The sequence below is a fragment of the Trichosurus vulpecula genome, chromosome 1, assembly GCF_011100635.1.
Source record: "Trichosurus vulpecula isolate mTriVul1 chromosome 1, mTriVul1.pri, whole genome shotgun sequence".
NCBI classification, from domain to species: Eukaryota; Metazoa; Chordata; class Mammalia; order Diprotodontia; family Phalangeridae; genus Trichosurus; species Trichosurus vulpecula.
This window is the reverse complement of record NC_050573.1, coordinates 466853251-466868946: the sequence shown is the minus strand read 5'-3', so window position 1 is coordinate 466868946 and position 15696 is coordinate 466853251. Positions and strand designations below refer to the sequence as shown.

General features: G+C 36.5%; 1 protein-coding gene across 1 annotated transcript in view; it reads left to right on the top strand.

Moving 5' to 3' along the window:
- MCTP1 (multiple C2 and transmembrane domain containing 1) overlaps positions 1–15696 on the top strand; it is a 716792-nt gene that overhangs the window by 390679 nt on the left and 310417 nt on the right. Inside the window, exon 6 of the mRNA XM_036740827.1 lies at positions 9926–10037. Within this exon, the coding sequence (XP_036596722.1) occupies positions 9926–10037 (112 nt within the window). The remainder of the gene's footprint in view (positions 1–9925; positions 10038–15696) is intronic.

Below are 15696 nucleotides of genomic sequence, written 5' to 3'. Positions count from 1 at the left end.
GCTAAGAAATTGGTGCTCCCACTTAGTCTGATAGGGCAGTGACATTGAATGCAACAGAGCTATGGAGAGAGACTCCTGGTTGGTCTAAGCTAACGATGTTTCTTTGCCACTAAGTAGCTACGCATCATTGAGCAAGCCAGCATGACTTGATCTTTAAATTACCTTCCAGCCCAGACATTCTGTGACACTGTCTTCTGTGTCTTTCTCCGGTGCCTAGAAGGTACTTTGCACACAATAATCACTTGAGAATTGTTTGTTGTTATTATCATGTTGGGTTTAGGGTATCTACCATTTACCTTTAGTGGTATATTGGAAATGAGAATGAAAAGGAACATATGATCAGGAGCCTAAGGACCTGGGTTCAAGTCCCAGCTCTGCCATGCACTGCTTTTATGTCTTCAGCAAGTCACTTAATTATTGTGGCCTTAGTTTCTTCATCTGTAAAATGAGGCAGTTGAGCCAGATGACTTTGAGGTCCCTTCTGGTTCTAGAGCTATGATCCCAGGAGAGGGAGGAGACAAAGACAAACAGGGATATGTTAAAGGAACTGGAAGACATTGGAGTACAGTGGGAAGGGCAAGATTTGGAATCAGGGGATCTAGGTCTGATTCCACTCCATAGTTGTAAATCTGGCTGGCTAGTAGGATGATGGTGCCTTCCACAGTAATTAGTACTTTAGGAAGAGGGGAGGATTGTGGGTGTAAGATGTGCTATTTTCTTAAAAAAACATTTCTAAGTACCCACCATTAAATTCTATGTAGAAATCAGTCATCTGAATCTGTATAACACTAAACATATATTTATATGAGTGCTGGACTTGAAGTCAAGAAAACATGGGTACAAAACCCACCTTTTACACATATGAGCTTTGTAACCCTGGAAAGGTTACTGAACTTTTATGAACCTCAGGTAACTTCCTAGAACTTATCTACTAAGTCAAAGATGGTTGCAATCTGTATCACTGGAGGGGGTTCCCACATTGGGAATTCATCTTACTGTCAAAAAACCCACAGATCTTTTGAGTATTTTCATGTAGATAAATTTGACTGTAAACATGGAGTTAAGAAGCCCAGTCAATTCAATTGAACAAGCATTTATTAAAACACTAGGTATAGGGAGAGGTTTTGTTTAATTCAACAAGCATTTATTAAACACTTGGCATATTGAAGGTGTGCATTCTAGACATGCAGGACCATTTATGCAAAGGTTGGTAGCAGAGGGTAACATATGTCCTGCACAACTAGCAAGCCAGCTTGATGGGAACAGAGAGTGTATAAAGAGAAGTAATATGAAATAAAACTGGAAAGATAGGTGGGAGCCAGATTCTGCATGGTTTTAAATGCCAGGCTGAGGATTTTGTAGTTTATCTTAGGTGCAAAAGAAACCACCAAAGATGTTGACGTACTGGGCAACAAGGTCATATGTGTGTTTTAGGAATTTCAATTTGGCCACTATGGGAGACTAGATTAGATAAGGGAGAAAGCAGAGGCAGATCATTTAGGAGGATATTGCAATAGTCCAAATGAGAGCATCTGTAGAAAGAACTATGCATAGATTATCTTGATCTCTGTGCATTTATGACAGAGGAAGCTATGCTTCTGAACAGTTAGCTTCATAATCTATGTCCTAGGGCAGTGGCATAAAACTCAAATAGAAATTAATCCCTGCTGCTGCATAGTGACTTAGAAAACCACAAGTTAACATTATCTATATTGCATTATATTTTCATTTTTTTTAATATTTCCCAATCACATTTCAATCTGGGTTGAGAGTCTTGCTTTTGATACTTCTGACTTAAGGCTTTTGGACATCCCCAATTTGAGAGACTACAAAAGGAGGTTGATTTGGCTATGGGATATATCTGATATAGGGGACTTTACCTACTTGACTTTGTAGGGCCCCTTATCTTACATACACAAACAACTTTGCAAGATGGGTTCTTAGTACACTGAGATCTTTTTAAAATTCAGGAATATAACAATCAAGCAAAAATGTCATAATATATTCTCCTTGGTAATATACAAATATTTGTCCTTTTTTGAGTTCTCTTACTCTTCTTGAGTTAGAATTATACATATGATTAAAATTCATGGTTGAGCCAAGTCACCCATCTGGGCTATAATTTCTTCCCTCCCCCACAAATATACTCTGCTCTAAGGAGGCAGGCAGCATAGATCATCACTAGTCCTCGAATCATGGTTGGTAATTGCATTGGTCATAGATCTTAAGTCTTTGTAATTTGTTTGTCTTTACAGTGTTGTTTTTGTATTTAAAAAAAAAAGTTTTCCTAATTGTTTTCACTTTACTCTGTATCAGTTTATTCCTATCTTCCCAGGTTTCTCTGAACCAGTCATTCTCATCTTTCTTATGCCAAATAGCACTCCGTTAAATTCATATTTCTTATTTAACCTAGCCTTTTTCCAATTTATGGGCACCCCCTTAGCTTCTATTCTTTGCCACTATAAAAAAATCAGATATAAATATTTTTGTACAACTGGGTCATTTTCCTTTCCTTTGATCTCTTTTGGACATATAGGCCTAGGAGAGAGATATCTGGGACAAAGCACAGGCAAAGTGTAGTGCTCTTTGGAGATGTAGCTCCAAACTGATTTCCAGAATGTCTGGACCAATTCACAGATCTACTAATAGTACATTAGTATGCGTTGTGTTTTTTCCATAGCCTCTTCAACATTTCTCCTTTTCTTCCTTCCTTCCTTCCTTTTCCTTCTTGTTTCCTTTCTTTCTCTTACTTTGCTTCCTTCCTTTCTTTCTTTCCTTCCTTCTTTCCTTCCTTCCTTTCTTTCTTTCCTTCTTTCTTTCTTTCCTTCCTTCCTTCCTTCCTTCCTTCCTTCCTTCCTTCCTTCCTTCCTTCCTTCCTTCCTTCCTTCCTTCCTCCTTCCTTCCTTCCTTCCTTCCTTCCTTCCTTCCTTCCTTCCTTCCTTCCTTCCTTCCTTCCTTCCTTCCTTCCTTCTGTCAGTTTTGCCTTTCTGATAAGTGTGAGGTGGACCCTTAAAGTTGTTTTAATTTGCATTTCTCCTATGTCTATAATATAAGATTAGATTTAAAGCAGAAATAATATTGCCTGTTTTCTTGAAACACATTCACATAATTTCCCTTTCCAGGTGGGGAAGATGTGTTTTCCTAAATTATTTGTGAATTTGTAATAAGTAAGGGGAAAAAATATCTACCAAGTTACAAAAGATGATGGGATCATGAATTCGCATGGGAAGGAATCATTAAGGTCACCTAGTTCAACCCCTTCCTTTTAGAAATGAGGAAACTGAGTCCTGGAGAGGTCAAGCAGCATGTCCAAGGTCATGGGTAAAGGTAAAGAACAGATCCTAGGTGAAATCTGGGGCCTCTGTGCTCCAAGCTACACTCTTGAACTTCAGTATCCAACATAGGTCTACCAATGTAAAAGAAACAAGTAATCTCTACAACTGTCTTTTCTAAAAGCACAGAATGTTAAAGCTTGAAGGGATCTTAGGGGCCCCTAGTTTAACATTTATGTAGATTGTGAGTTTCTTTTGAGCTATCTGGGCATATATCCATTAATTATGTGAAAATACTTATATCCCCTTTAAATCTTCTCTAGGCTACACATAGGGTTTCAGCACCATAATTTTAAAAGAGGAAGAGACCTAATCTGTCATCTTGCCTAACCCCATTTTACAAGTGCAGAAACCAAGGCCTAATGAGATGAAGTGACTCGCCCCTGGGTCCAACAAGCAACGAGAGGCAGAGATAGATTCAGACCCGGGTCCTCTGACTCCCCATACCTTGCCCTTTCTAGTATATCCCACTTGCTTTCCAAATCCTTCAACAAATTCTTATTGGTCTTTACCATCTGATCATTCTTCTCCAGTTATGGTTCATCTTATCAGTGACCTTTCTGAAATGTGATTCCCAGATATGGATATGATAGACTAGATACGGTTCTGATAAGAAGGAGTGTAATGGGGCTAATTCTTCCCTTTCCCTCAATACTGTACTTCTGCCAATATAGCCTAAGATCACATTAGGTTTCTTGCTGCCATGTTACAATGTTGTCAGTCTAAACTGAGCTTCCAGTCCCTCCCGCCAAAATCCCTGGGTCTTTTTCACCTTACCTGCTCTCTAGTCCTATCTCTCCCCTCCTGTTTTGTACAGCGAGTTTTTGGAACCCAAGTACATGACCTTGCATTTTGCTCTTTTATATTTAATCTAGGTAACTTCAACCTGCAATTCCAACCTAACAGTAATCCTTTAGGATGCTAATTCTATTGTCTAACAGCCTGATTATCCTTTTCAACTATAACCAAAAATAAATCAATAAATGTTTATTAAGTGCCTACCGTGTTCCAGGCACTGTGCTAAGCACTGGGGATGCAAAAAGAAGCAAAAGACAATTAACCTTGTGCCTTTCGGATATTTTCTCAGGAGGCCTTCAAGTCATATAAAATATCTTGCCAGGCTAAAACACTGAGATGAATTGAATTAGATAGTTCTTAATATGGATAAATATAGTCTTACACTTGGGTTCACAAAATTAACATTGCAAGTATAACTTTTCCAGATGGGGAAAAAATTTACATTAACATTTTTGACCAGAATAGGGCTAAAGACAGAGCCCTGGGGTCCTCCACTGCAGACATTTCTTTTTGAAAATGAACTATAGTAGGTCCTTGGAATTCTTCTGGTCTGCTAGGCTGACAATCCTTTTAGAAGAATAAATAAATTTAACTTGTCCTTGATAAATGCATTCTCATTCTCATTTTGTAAAACTTAACAAAGTTCTCAAGGATTTTGACCAGAACAGAAGCCAAGCTCATTAGCCTATACCTCCTTTTTCTGTCGTGTTTCCATCTTCCTAGCCACCCCAAGCAGTGGTGTTTCCTTACTTTTTCTCTTCTAAATACCCCTTCTTTATTGCCATTAGCATTTATCACAGACTTCAGTTCAGTGGACTTCAGTTCTCCTGATGCCATTCTACCACTCTTTTTTATTTGTCCATTGTTACCTTCAGTCACACACCTCATCCAGATTGATCAACAAGCTCCTTTCCCTTTACCCCGTCTCCTGATCTGAACTATCCAAGATCTCAGCCAGATTAAAGGAAGATCTGCCATGACCAAAGGCACTATCTTCCTTTGCTTCTCCTTTACCGCCTCATCTGGCATTTGGTCCTATAGTCCTAGTCCCAATAGGGTCCCCATCCACACTTCATCTGGGCTGATCAGGTGGAGCCCCCTTCATCCTTCCCTTCCCTTTAACCCTGAATGAGCATTTCATGTACCCATTTCAGTTCTTTATATATGTGTATGTGTATGTGTATCCCTCTTTTCCTTTCTCACTCATATAAATTACTGCCATCACCAGAATTTAATTCCAGAGAGTCTTTCAACCCACTTTATACAAATTCCCTTTTAGAATATCTGGCTGTGGGATACTGCCTGTATCATCTCTGAAGTCTAAAATATGTTCTCTATTAAAGTCTAGGGAACATATCTGACTATGCCTAGCATTTCTTTCCTTAACCATCATATAATGTAAAGTAATATGGTCACTACCTCCCAATATTACTCATTTCTTTAAAAAATATTTCACTATAAGTTTAACTTGAGCATTAACATAACCAGATAAACTTGATGACTAAGTTAATTAATTTTAATATTGTAACCTTGTTATCCATTATTCCCTCTAAGTCTTCATCAAAATTATTTGTTCATTCATTTCTTATTTATTTTAGTCTTGTATAGTCATAGTGAATACGCCATTCTTCTGGGTTTCTTTTTCTAAATTTCTTTTTATACCTCATAATTGCTTATATTAATTGTGTGATGTTATTCTGCCTTTTTCTATGTAATGTTCCTTTTGAATAAGATTTTGCTTTTCCATTAGTATATTTTAGTTGTAAATTTTATTTCATCAAACCTCACTGATACATAGAAGGGTACTTTTACTTAGCATTACTATTTACTTAGCATTACATCACCTTTATGCTCCATTATATAGCTAACCATTCCCCTAGTATTAAACACTTAAGATTTTTTTATCCCTTTTTTGCAATTACATATCATGCTGCTAAAAAATTGTAAATAATTCTTTTGCTATTGATTTTTCATAACACTTCCAAGAACAGAACTCTTGGACCCTGGAATATAGTTATTTACATCACTTTTACTATGCACTGACTGATTGCTCTTCAAAAATATTCTACAATTTTTCAATTCCACTACCAATGGAAGAAGATCGTGCCTCTTTCTCTGTAATCTTCTGGGTTTAAGTGTGTTTTTTCATTTGTTTGCCTGTTTAGCAGATTTAAGGTTACTACCTTACCACCTGAAAATTATTTTAATTTGTAGCTTTTTGATTAGTATTAAGGTTGAGCATGTTTTCAAATGATTGTTATCAATTTGTTTTCTCTTTTGAAAGTCATTCATTAAATTATTTAAGAAATAGACCTTGATTTGGTAAGAACTACAGAGAAAACCGAAAATCAGTATGGCAGAAATTAGGCTTAGACCAAAATCTTATATCTTATTTTATAATAAATTCCAAATGTACAAATAACCTGAATATTAAAGATTATATTATTTTTAAAATTAGAAAATAAATAGATATATACTTTTCACTTGTACAAGTAGGATAATAAAGCAAGGGATTGAGGCAATTATCAAAGATGAACTGTATGACTTGAACTATGTGAATTTGAAAAGCTTTTGCACAAAGTTAATGCATCTAGGGTAAGAAAGGAAATAGTAAAAAAATCTTTTTTATCAAATTTCTCATACAAGGATTTAGAATCCAAGATATATGGACACCATTTCCTATGTAATCTTTTTCCTTTTGAATAAGACGTTGCTTTTCTGTTGGTGTATTCTAGTCATGAATGTTATTTCACCAAACCTCAGTGAAAGTACGGAGGACCTTACTTTAACTTAGTAGTCACAGCTACCAAAAGCCCTGAAAAGAACATTACAGCCACCAAACACTTTGGCACTGTCAGACGATTATCAGAAGGAGATTTGGTTTTATTAAGGGGAGTGACTCTAAGGAATACACATCACCATCTTCCCTGCCACCAACAGCCTACAGATCACTGCACCTTTCTTTTCTTCCTACAGCTGAATCTCATTAAAGGTACTGCCTCCCAGCATTAGAATATGAGCGAGCTCTCTGAGAACAAGGACTGTCTAGCTTTTGTGTTTCTATCTTCCTTTCATATCCTAGATGCATTTCTGTTTGTATCCCCATTACTTAACTCAGTGCTTTACACATAAGTAATTAATAATTTCTTTTTCATTAGTTAATTCATTCCTTATATTAAGATCTCTAGCTCATTTGTTTGTTACCCATACCATATAAATTGATCTATAGACTATTGAGTATTTTAGCATCATTTGTGTCCCTCTCCACTGTTTCCTATGAATTAGGAGAAAGAACCCCTTTAGTATTAGTCTTCAGCTGTCTGGTTCTGAGCAATTTTTCTCTATCTCCATTCCTTTTTAGCTTAAAACTTTCTTAACCTAAGTCAGACTGCAGGCAAATACATTCTTTCTCACCAATAGTCAATTATTCCACCTATAGTGATGAATCCATCATTTCTTTTTCTGATGTCATGGTTCAGAAAGCCAAATTCAGTTTACAAACATCATTTTCTTAACCAGTCATTCACTTTCCATGTATTTTAACTTCTAAGGTTATTACCTTTAATCAGTAGCTATAGTAGAAACATCACCAGGACTCACAAGTCTTTCAATTTCTTTATAACCTCTAATGAGTCTTTCCAAGTTCCAGAGGCCCTTTTTCACATCAAGAATGCTTTTCCTTAACCAGCTTCTCAGAATTGAGGAAGAGCTGGGCAGCAAGGCTAAACTTGCTGGAAGGAACTTCAGAAACCCTCAGGCCAAGTAAGCTCTGTGGCCAGGAGGCCTATGAGCTCGCAGGTGCCAGTCACCTCTGTAGAAGTTTACTCCCGCCCTAAAAATGGGCAGCACCAAGTACTAGACCAGTTTTGTTTTGGGGGCAGGGGCCTCTGCTGCTTAACTTCCCTCTCCCTTCCACCCTTCTGGGATGTTCTCACTGCTTCCTTAGAACTGTCTTACACCAGAGATGGTCTGACATGTGGTTCTCTGTCAGAAAACCCTTATCATCTTGTGACTGGGATAGAATCACCTGGTCTCACCCCCAACCCTGATGTTGATGTGTGGAGCCCTGTCCTTGTGATGCAGTCCCGATGAGCCCGCAGGCCAGATCCTTAGTGGCTTCTATGTGCAGAATAAAAGTATTCAGTAACCCCCCAAAAAATGCTTTTCCTTGGGAAGACATGCTCCTTTCCCTTGATAGTGTGTGTCAGCTTGACCTCTTTTCCCTTCCATAACCCTCCACAAGGTGTCATCTACCACCCTCATGTGTCCCTTCTTGATATAAGTACCAAATGCTAATAGCACTGGTGAATACCGATCATCTTTCTATGAAATGTAAGGAGTGGTTTTTCCTCCTGAGGAGTTACATATCCAGTCATTGCTACCTCAGAGAGATTGAGTGATTTAGCCAAGCTCACTGAGTTGGCAGGTGGAGGTACAGACACTAGAATTTGGTTCTCCTCCTGCCTGGTACACTGATCTTTCAACTACAGTATCCTGTAATTATAGGCTGTGGTTATAAGAGAAATCTTGAAAAATATCAGAGAGACATAGGTCATAAAAATTATAGCTAATATTCAATACAATTCCATGGTACAAAAAAGAAGCAGAAAACACTGTAAGGTTTGTGTCATTTTTCAGCTTGATTTTGTTCATTAGATATCGAGCACCTTGAGAGCAGGGACTATTTTTTGCCTTTGTATCAGCAATGCTTAACATAGTACATGTCACACAATAGGTGTTTAATAAATACTAGTTGGCTACATTAAACTGTAAATTTGGGGGAGGGGCAAATAAAACCATGATGATAGAAAGACCCTCAGGGGTCATATAACTCAAACTCCCTGATATATTTCTTATATTTTAGTTTCATATATTTCCTCTTGCTAGGCACATGAATTATAGAAAGGGAAAATAAAATACTTCTGCCAGTGTATTCACCCACCTGCACATTCACTTACCCGTCCCCTTACCGAAAAAATTCTCCATAAAATAAATGTATTTTACTTTATTAAAGCAAAAAGGATAAGGGCTGCAGTCAATGAAACCCTCATTTGGTTTGTGACCAGGTAAGAAAACCCTCTTGATATGGTCTCATTCCCATGAAGAATACTCAAGACTGCAGGAGACCCCAACTCTGATACCTCATAGCTTGGAGGTGACTCTATGTTCCTTAGGTCATGCCATACTGGGAAGACTTTGAGTATAGGTCTGGTGATGAACAATATGCTTGTTATTTGAAGATCACTTTAGCTAAGTTTGGAGAGGCTCATCAGCAGGGTGGGCCACAGGGCCATTAATTGTTTTGTTCACACCAACTCAAAGACTGCTGACTGTGGCCTAGAAGAGTTATAATCTATATAGATTGAGGGAATAATTATAGTGACTAAATCACTGACTCAATTCTACATGCACTTATTAAATGCTTTGTATTGTAGCACCCATAGCACAAATTTGAATTATTAAAGTTCAATAGAAAATATCCCTTAAAATTTCATGTACTCCATCAAGTAAGTTTTATAATCTGCATGTTTTTGATTTAGAGAGTTTCATAAAAGCAATAACATGATGATTTGGGATCATGGAGTCCCAGGCTCAAGTCCTAATTAATGATACTTAGTAGCTCTGTGACCATGGGCAAGTCACTAACCTTTTTTGAGCCTCAGTTTCCTCATGAAGAAAATTAGATCTATACTCCCTTCCTCACATGGTTATTGTGAGGTTCAATGAAATAATATAAAGCACTTCATAGACTCTAAAGCACCATGTAAATATCAGTTGTTATTATTATCTCCTAGACCAACAGATGTGACTCTAACTCTGAAAGACCCACATTATCCTGATCATGATCTGGGAACCATTTTGCTGTCTGTAATTCTTACTCCAAAAGAAGGAGAACAGAGGGATGTGGTAAGTTTACACAAGGTCTAGCCAGTAGGTACTCCTTGATCTTTCTTGTTTGAAGTACATTGTGGGCATTCTTTGGACTAGGGGTTGATAACTGAGAGAGTCTACATATAAAATTCAGTTTTGTTCGCTGTTTCTTGTGAGTGTCGTGGGCATTGTTGTATTTATTGTACCCTTTCAACTCTTTTTTTTCCTATTTCATCTCACCAGATCAGAACCTCTTGTTGTAAACAAGTCAAGGATTTGTATGCATTGTAATTTCAGGTCTGTTTTATACCTATTAAATTCCAGGTGAGCTAATAATTAATAATGGTCCCAAGAGTATATTCATTAGCCAATTAAATTTTTTGAATTTCCTTCTGGAGTGTCCAGACACTAGAATTTGGATTGGACTGTTGACCAATTGTATCACAGCACAAAAAAGGTGAATTTATAACAGAGTTTCTGCTTTCTGGTTTTTGTTTGCTGAATAATAAGTATGTTTCAGTCACTGGATGTTATCCATTTTTCAGCACTTGCCATCTGGACTTCATTTTGCTGCAATGTGAAATTGACAAGGGATAGAAAGAAGCAAACTATTTGGGCACTGGGAGAAATAGTTATCTAGTTATCTAGTTAGCTAGTTAGCTAACATTAATTAAGCACCTACTGTGTGCCAAGCATTGTGTTGAAAATCAATTTTGACCCAAATCGGTAGTTTTCTCCAGTTGTTTTTTCTGACCTGATTTAAAAAATATTATTCACTAGAATGAAAGAACTTTGGCATAATTTAAGGGGAGCTACATAAAGAAATGTTGCTGTAGTCCTGTTTTAGAACTAGAGCTCATTTTTAAAGAAGCTTTAGTTTTGGGGCCTTCAGGAGTGTGTGTGTGTGTGTGTGTGTGTGTGTATTTGTGTTTGTATGTCTCTGTGTGTGTGTTTTAAAGAAATGCTTGCTGAAAATGTATATTCAGCATATGTCATTAATGTCTAATTAGTTTAGGAAATTTTTTTTTCTGGAAGGCAGGTGAAATGTTTAACTCAATTAAGATATTAACTTGTTTGTGAGATTTATGGTTTCATTTATCTTTCTCTTAATCTCCTTTAATAAAAAATTTAATAATTATTAATGAAATACACATAAGCTTGGATTCTTTTGCATTTGCTTAATATATTCCTAGTATCCACATTTAATTCTCTGGCCAAGTGATTTCTCCTCTTTTAGGATGTTCTATCAAAAAAGATACATGGTAAGAATTAAAGGGTATGTTATTCTTTCTGTATGCATACAGAGGCGGACAGAGAATAATTTATGAATAATTAGGACTTAAAACCATTAATAGAAACCCATATTTTAATAGTTAATCAACAAGAATTTATTAATTCTCACTATGTACCAGGCAATATGTTGAGTTCTAGGGTCACAAAGAAAAGCAAAACACAGTTCCTACCCTCAAGGAGCTCACATTCTAATGGCGACAATATGCAAACAACTATGATCATCAATGGGGAGGTGGGGAGTGATTTCAGAGGGAAGGCACTGGAAGTAGAGATGAGGGGGAGGAGTCTGAAATGGAATGTTTGGTCTTGAGCTCTGGCTTGAAGGAAGCCAGGAAGCTAAGAGGTAGAGGTGAGGGGGAAGAGTCATTAGAGTAAATCATTGAAATAAAAATCATTTTCCTTGGCCCAGAACAGTATGAGTATTATCGTGATCATCACGACCTATCCAAGAATGGCTAGATTCTTGGATCCTTTTGGATTATCATGCATGTGATGTTATTTTTACATGATTTAAGTCACAGTGTAGGCAGCAAAGGAATTTTCATAAGCCCTATAATTTTTATTACCCCAAAATATTTCAGTTTTGCTCATGCTGTTGTTATTGAAGCAGGACCTCTTTCCAATACAAGTTAATTTTGCTTATTCAGTGATCATGATGAATATTCCCCTACTCATTTATGTTGAAGTACATTCCTCACAAGGCCATATAGGTTCAAACAGCTTCTCCTAAAAGAAAGAAGAATTACCATATGAAACATTTAACTTTGACGTGTTCTTGCTACAGGACTCAGAGTCCATTTATGTTGCACATTTAATCAACTTCCGTTGTATTTTTTGTGAAGGAATATTTATTAAAACATTTGTCCCCTTCACTGAAGCATTATTCGTGGAGAAAAGAGAACTCACAAAAGAAGACCTGACATAAACACTGATATTTATGGTTTCCAATTGAATAGAAATTTTGCAGTATTAACCATTAGGTAATAAAGTAAAAGAGTTTACTATCAAGATTTTAGCAATTTGGGGTATTTCGCCTTAGCAAATTTTTTCTTCCCCTAATCCCATTTGGGGCATTCAGTAAATATGAGTTAATGATACCAAAATTTATTTTATATTGATGAACATAGTTTTTAAAAATCTTGAAAATGAGAGGTTTTATAATTTGTACAACTTGCCCTTGACTTTATCAAGAGCATAAGTTTCTTTGTGTTCAACATTACTATCTGTAATTAAAATTACCTTTTGCTTATGAATATTGTCTAGTCTCCTATATTTCTTATCTGCCTTTATGTTGGAATGAGCATATGAATATTTTTCAAGATAGCCAATTAATTATATTCAGTGTGAAAATTTGCTCTTCTAGCACCTATTTTTAACAGGGAAGATTTGTATTCCAAGTCACAAAATCAGTCATAGCTATAATGATTCCAAATCTGGGCCTTGAAGGTGAAAATAATTAATAGGTAGTGATGGGTAGTTGCAAGTTCATGAAGCACCAAGCAATAGGACTGTGATTCTCAACACTGTTCTAGCTCAGATCATTTTCCCACAAACCCTAAATTTTCAACATCTGCCCATACTTGAAATCAAAGCAACAACAAAAATATAATAATAACAATAATAATGTAGTGCCTAGAAACTGATCATCTGGAACTAAAATGGTAGGCTGCTGGATGGAATTGACTAGAGAAGAGAAATTGAGGTTTCAGAAAATACACTGATCCTCATAGACTATCTCTTCTGAATCCCAGCTTGCCACTTAGCACCACTGTGACCTTGGGCAAGTAAGATAACATCGCTAGGTCTCAGTTTCCTCATCTGCAAAATGGTCCCTTCCAGGCCTAGATTTATGAACTATGAACTCCATTCTCTTTTGACACTTCCTGTTTCTCTTCTTCCTCTTTCTTGCATTTTCTTTGGTCACTCTTATATGCCCTAAAAACACTTGTCTTAGGCTTGGAGCAGATTCCTGGAAGGATTTTCCTTTTTCTTAGTCTCCTCCTGACTAGCTCCTCCAAGACCCTGATTGAGTGTAATTGCCAGTTACTAGCTTTTCTGAAATATTGTCTTACTTTAAATTTCACTTTGATTCTCACCCCACTTTGATAGATAGATAGATAGATAGATAGATAGATAGATAGATAGATAGATAGATAGATAGATAGATAATCCTGGTGATCATAAGAAAAGGAAGAGGCTTGCCTGACAGCCAAGCATGGAGAATTTTTTCAATTCAATAAACATTCATTAAGGACCTAATATTTGCCAGGCACTGTGTGCTAAGTGCCAGGGGATGCAAATAAGAAAAAAAAAAGACAGCCCACTCTCAAGGAGCCTATAATGTAACAAGGGGATACAAAACATAAAAGGATGCTGGAAAGCTTATGTGACAGGAGAACACCAGGGCCATCTTGTTCTTTGGAGTTCAGACTAAGCAGAGCTGTAGATGGACAGTACAGTGGGCTGGAAAATGCATGTGCTGACCTCTAGAAGGGATATTGCTGATATGATTCCAACTTTTGCTTCTGGATGGTAACCATCCTGGCCATTTTCTTTCAGTTCTTTATGGCTCCTAACCTGCAGCAGTCCATATGGCAAAGCCTGTAAACAAAGGCAGAAGTTTTAGGGAAGTGGAGAATAGGAGATAGAAGTAAAGGATGGAAATGCTTATTGATCTTTGTCTTAAAGAAGGCACCAGGCTGATGGGAAAACACTACAAGAAGCTACCATACATGCTTAGCAAGGCAGTCATTGTGCTGGGAGCATTCCTTTAGATTTCTGACATCTCATGGATACAGGTGGAACGTACATGCTGCAGGGGTCATTCTTCACTCATGCTCATGCTCTACCTCCTTTTCTGGTCATACAGCTCCCCTGGGGATATTCTTTATCAAGCTTTTCATATGAAATTCTTCATTAGTAATCTGTTTGACAACTTGCGGATGCCCACCATGGACCTTTTCATTGTCTCCAAAGAAAACCATTGCATTGATGGGCAAATTTTATGGATTGACCATCCAACTGTATAACATGATCTGGGCAGTAAGAATTCTTCATCTATGAGTCTTCCCATTAATTTGCAAGATTCTGGGGCTTGATGAATTCACCACATTGTTATCTTTAAACAGGAACATCTGAAGGATGTCACAATCAATAGAGAATCTATCTCTAAATCAGAACTCTGGACTATATATCTTCCATGAAAATGATGAAAACCTTTGATAAGCATACAATTTCCTGTCTTTTGCCTAATTTCATATTAATAATCAGAGGGTCATTAATTAAAGTTTACTATAGCTTTCAAAGAATCTTTTATGGTTTTGACACGAATAAGAGTTTTTAGGGTAATATTTTGCTCTACTGAATCAAATTATTTTTAATGCACTCAACAAACAGTATGCACTGTAGGATCTTGTCTTTAAAATTTTCAGTCAATTTTGTCATTGTAAAGATACGGTCTGCCATATAGTATAGTTTTTAAATGAATTTTTTTTTCTTCTCATATTCTTATTGCACAGATCATTTTCATGAAATTTTGTAGAAATGAGAAATTTGTTATTAGTCAATCTTGATTTTAGGCATGTGGATTAGTGATTATTAATGGTTTCTCAATTATATGTTTCTATTCTAAATGGATGTTATCCCAGCTGCCATATATCTTCACTTTGAAAGAATGAGTATTTCTTGGTTGAGGAAGTTTCTAGACTTTTCATTGTATAAATGGCAATAGTTTGTGTTAAATAAGATCTGTTCCTTTATCCATTTCATTTTTCAACATCAATCACTAATTTAAGTAAGTTCAGTGGAAATTGCCACAATAACATACAATTTCTTCCTATTTTAATTCTTTTTCTAGTTTGGTATTAATTTTGCTTTTTGCTCTAATATGTTAGTGGTCTGACTGAACAGATGGCTGATTTAGAAATGGTTGCCACATCCATAGTCAGTTATTCTTTCTCTGCTTAAAATATAATTTTCTCTTTTGTTATGTTTTTAGTGTCTAGTATAACCCACCCATTCTCTCGAAGAGGATACTTATGACATATAGGCATAAAAGTTTCTATATAGCCTATAATCCTTTAAATACTCTCATATCTTGCTCCTGAGATATATATTTCAGGTTTTTTCAAGTATTATTCCATCATGCCCGCTACTGAAGTTGCCAAAAACCAAAGTGTATGTTGACTTAATATGGTCGCTTTTATTAAGTTATTGATAGAATTTCCCTATCTTCTCAACTTCTGACGCTCATGCTACAATTATTTTCCATGGGGGTCTTTCTATAAATGCTGATCATGAGCACTGCCATACATGTATACATACATATACACATATATGCACGCACACATATATATACATACATGCATATTACAAATACATACATACACACATGTATACATAT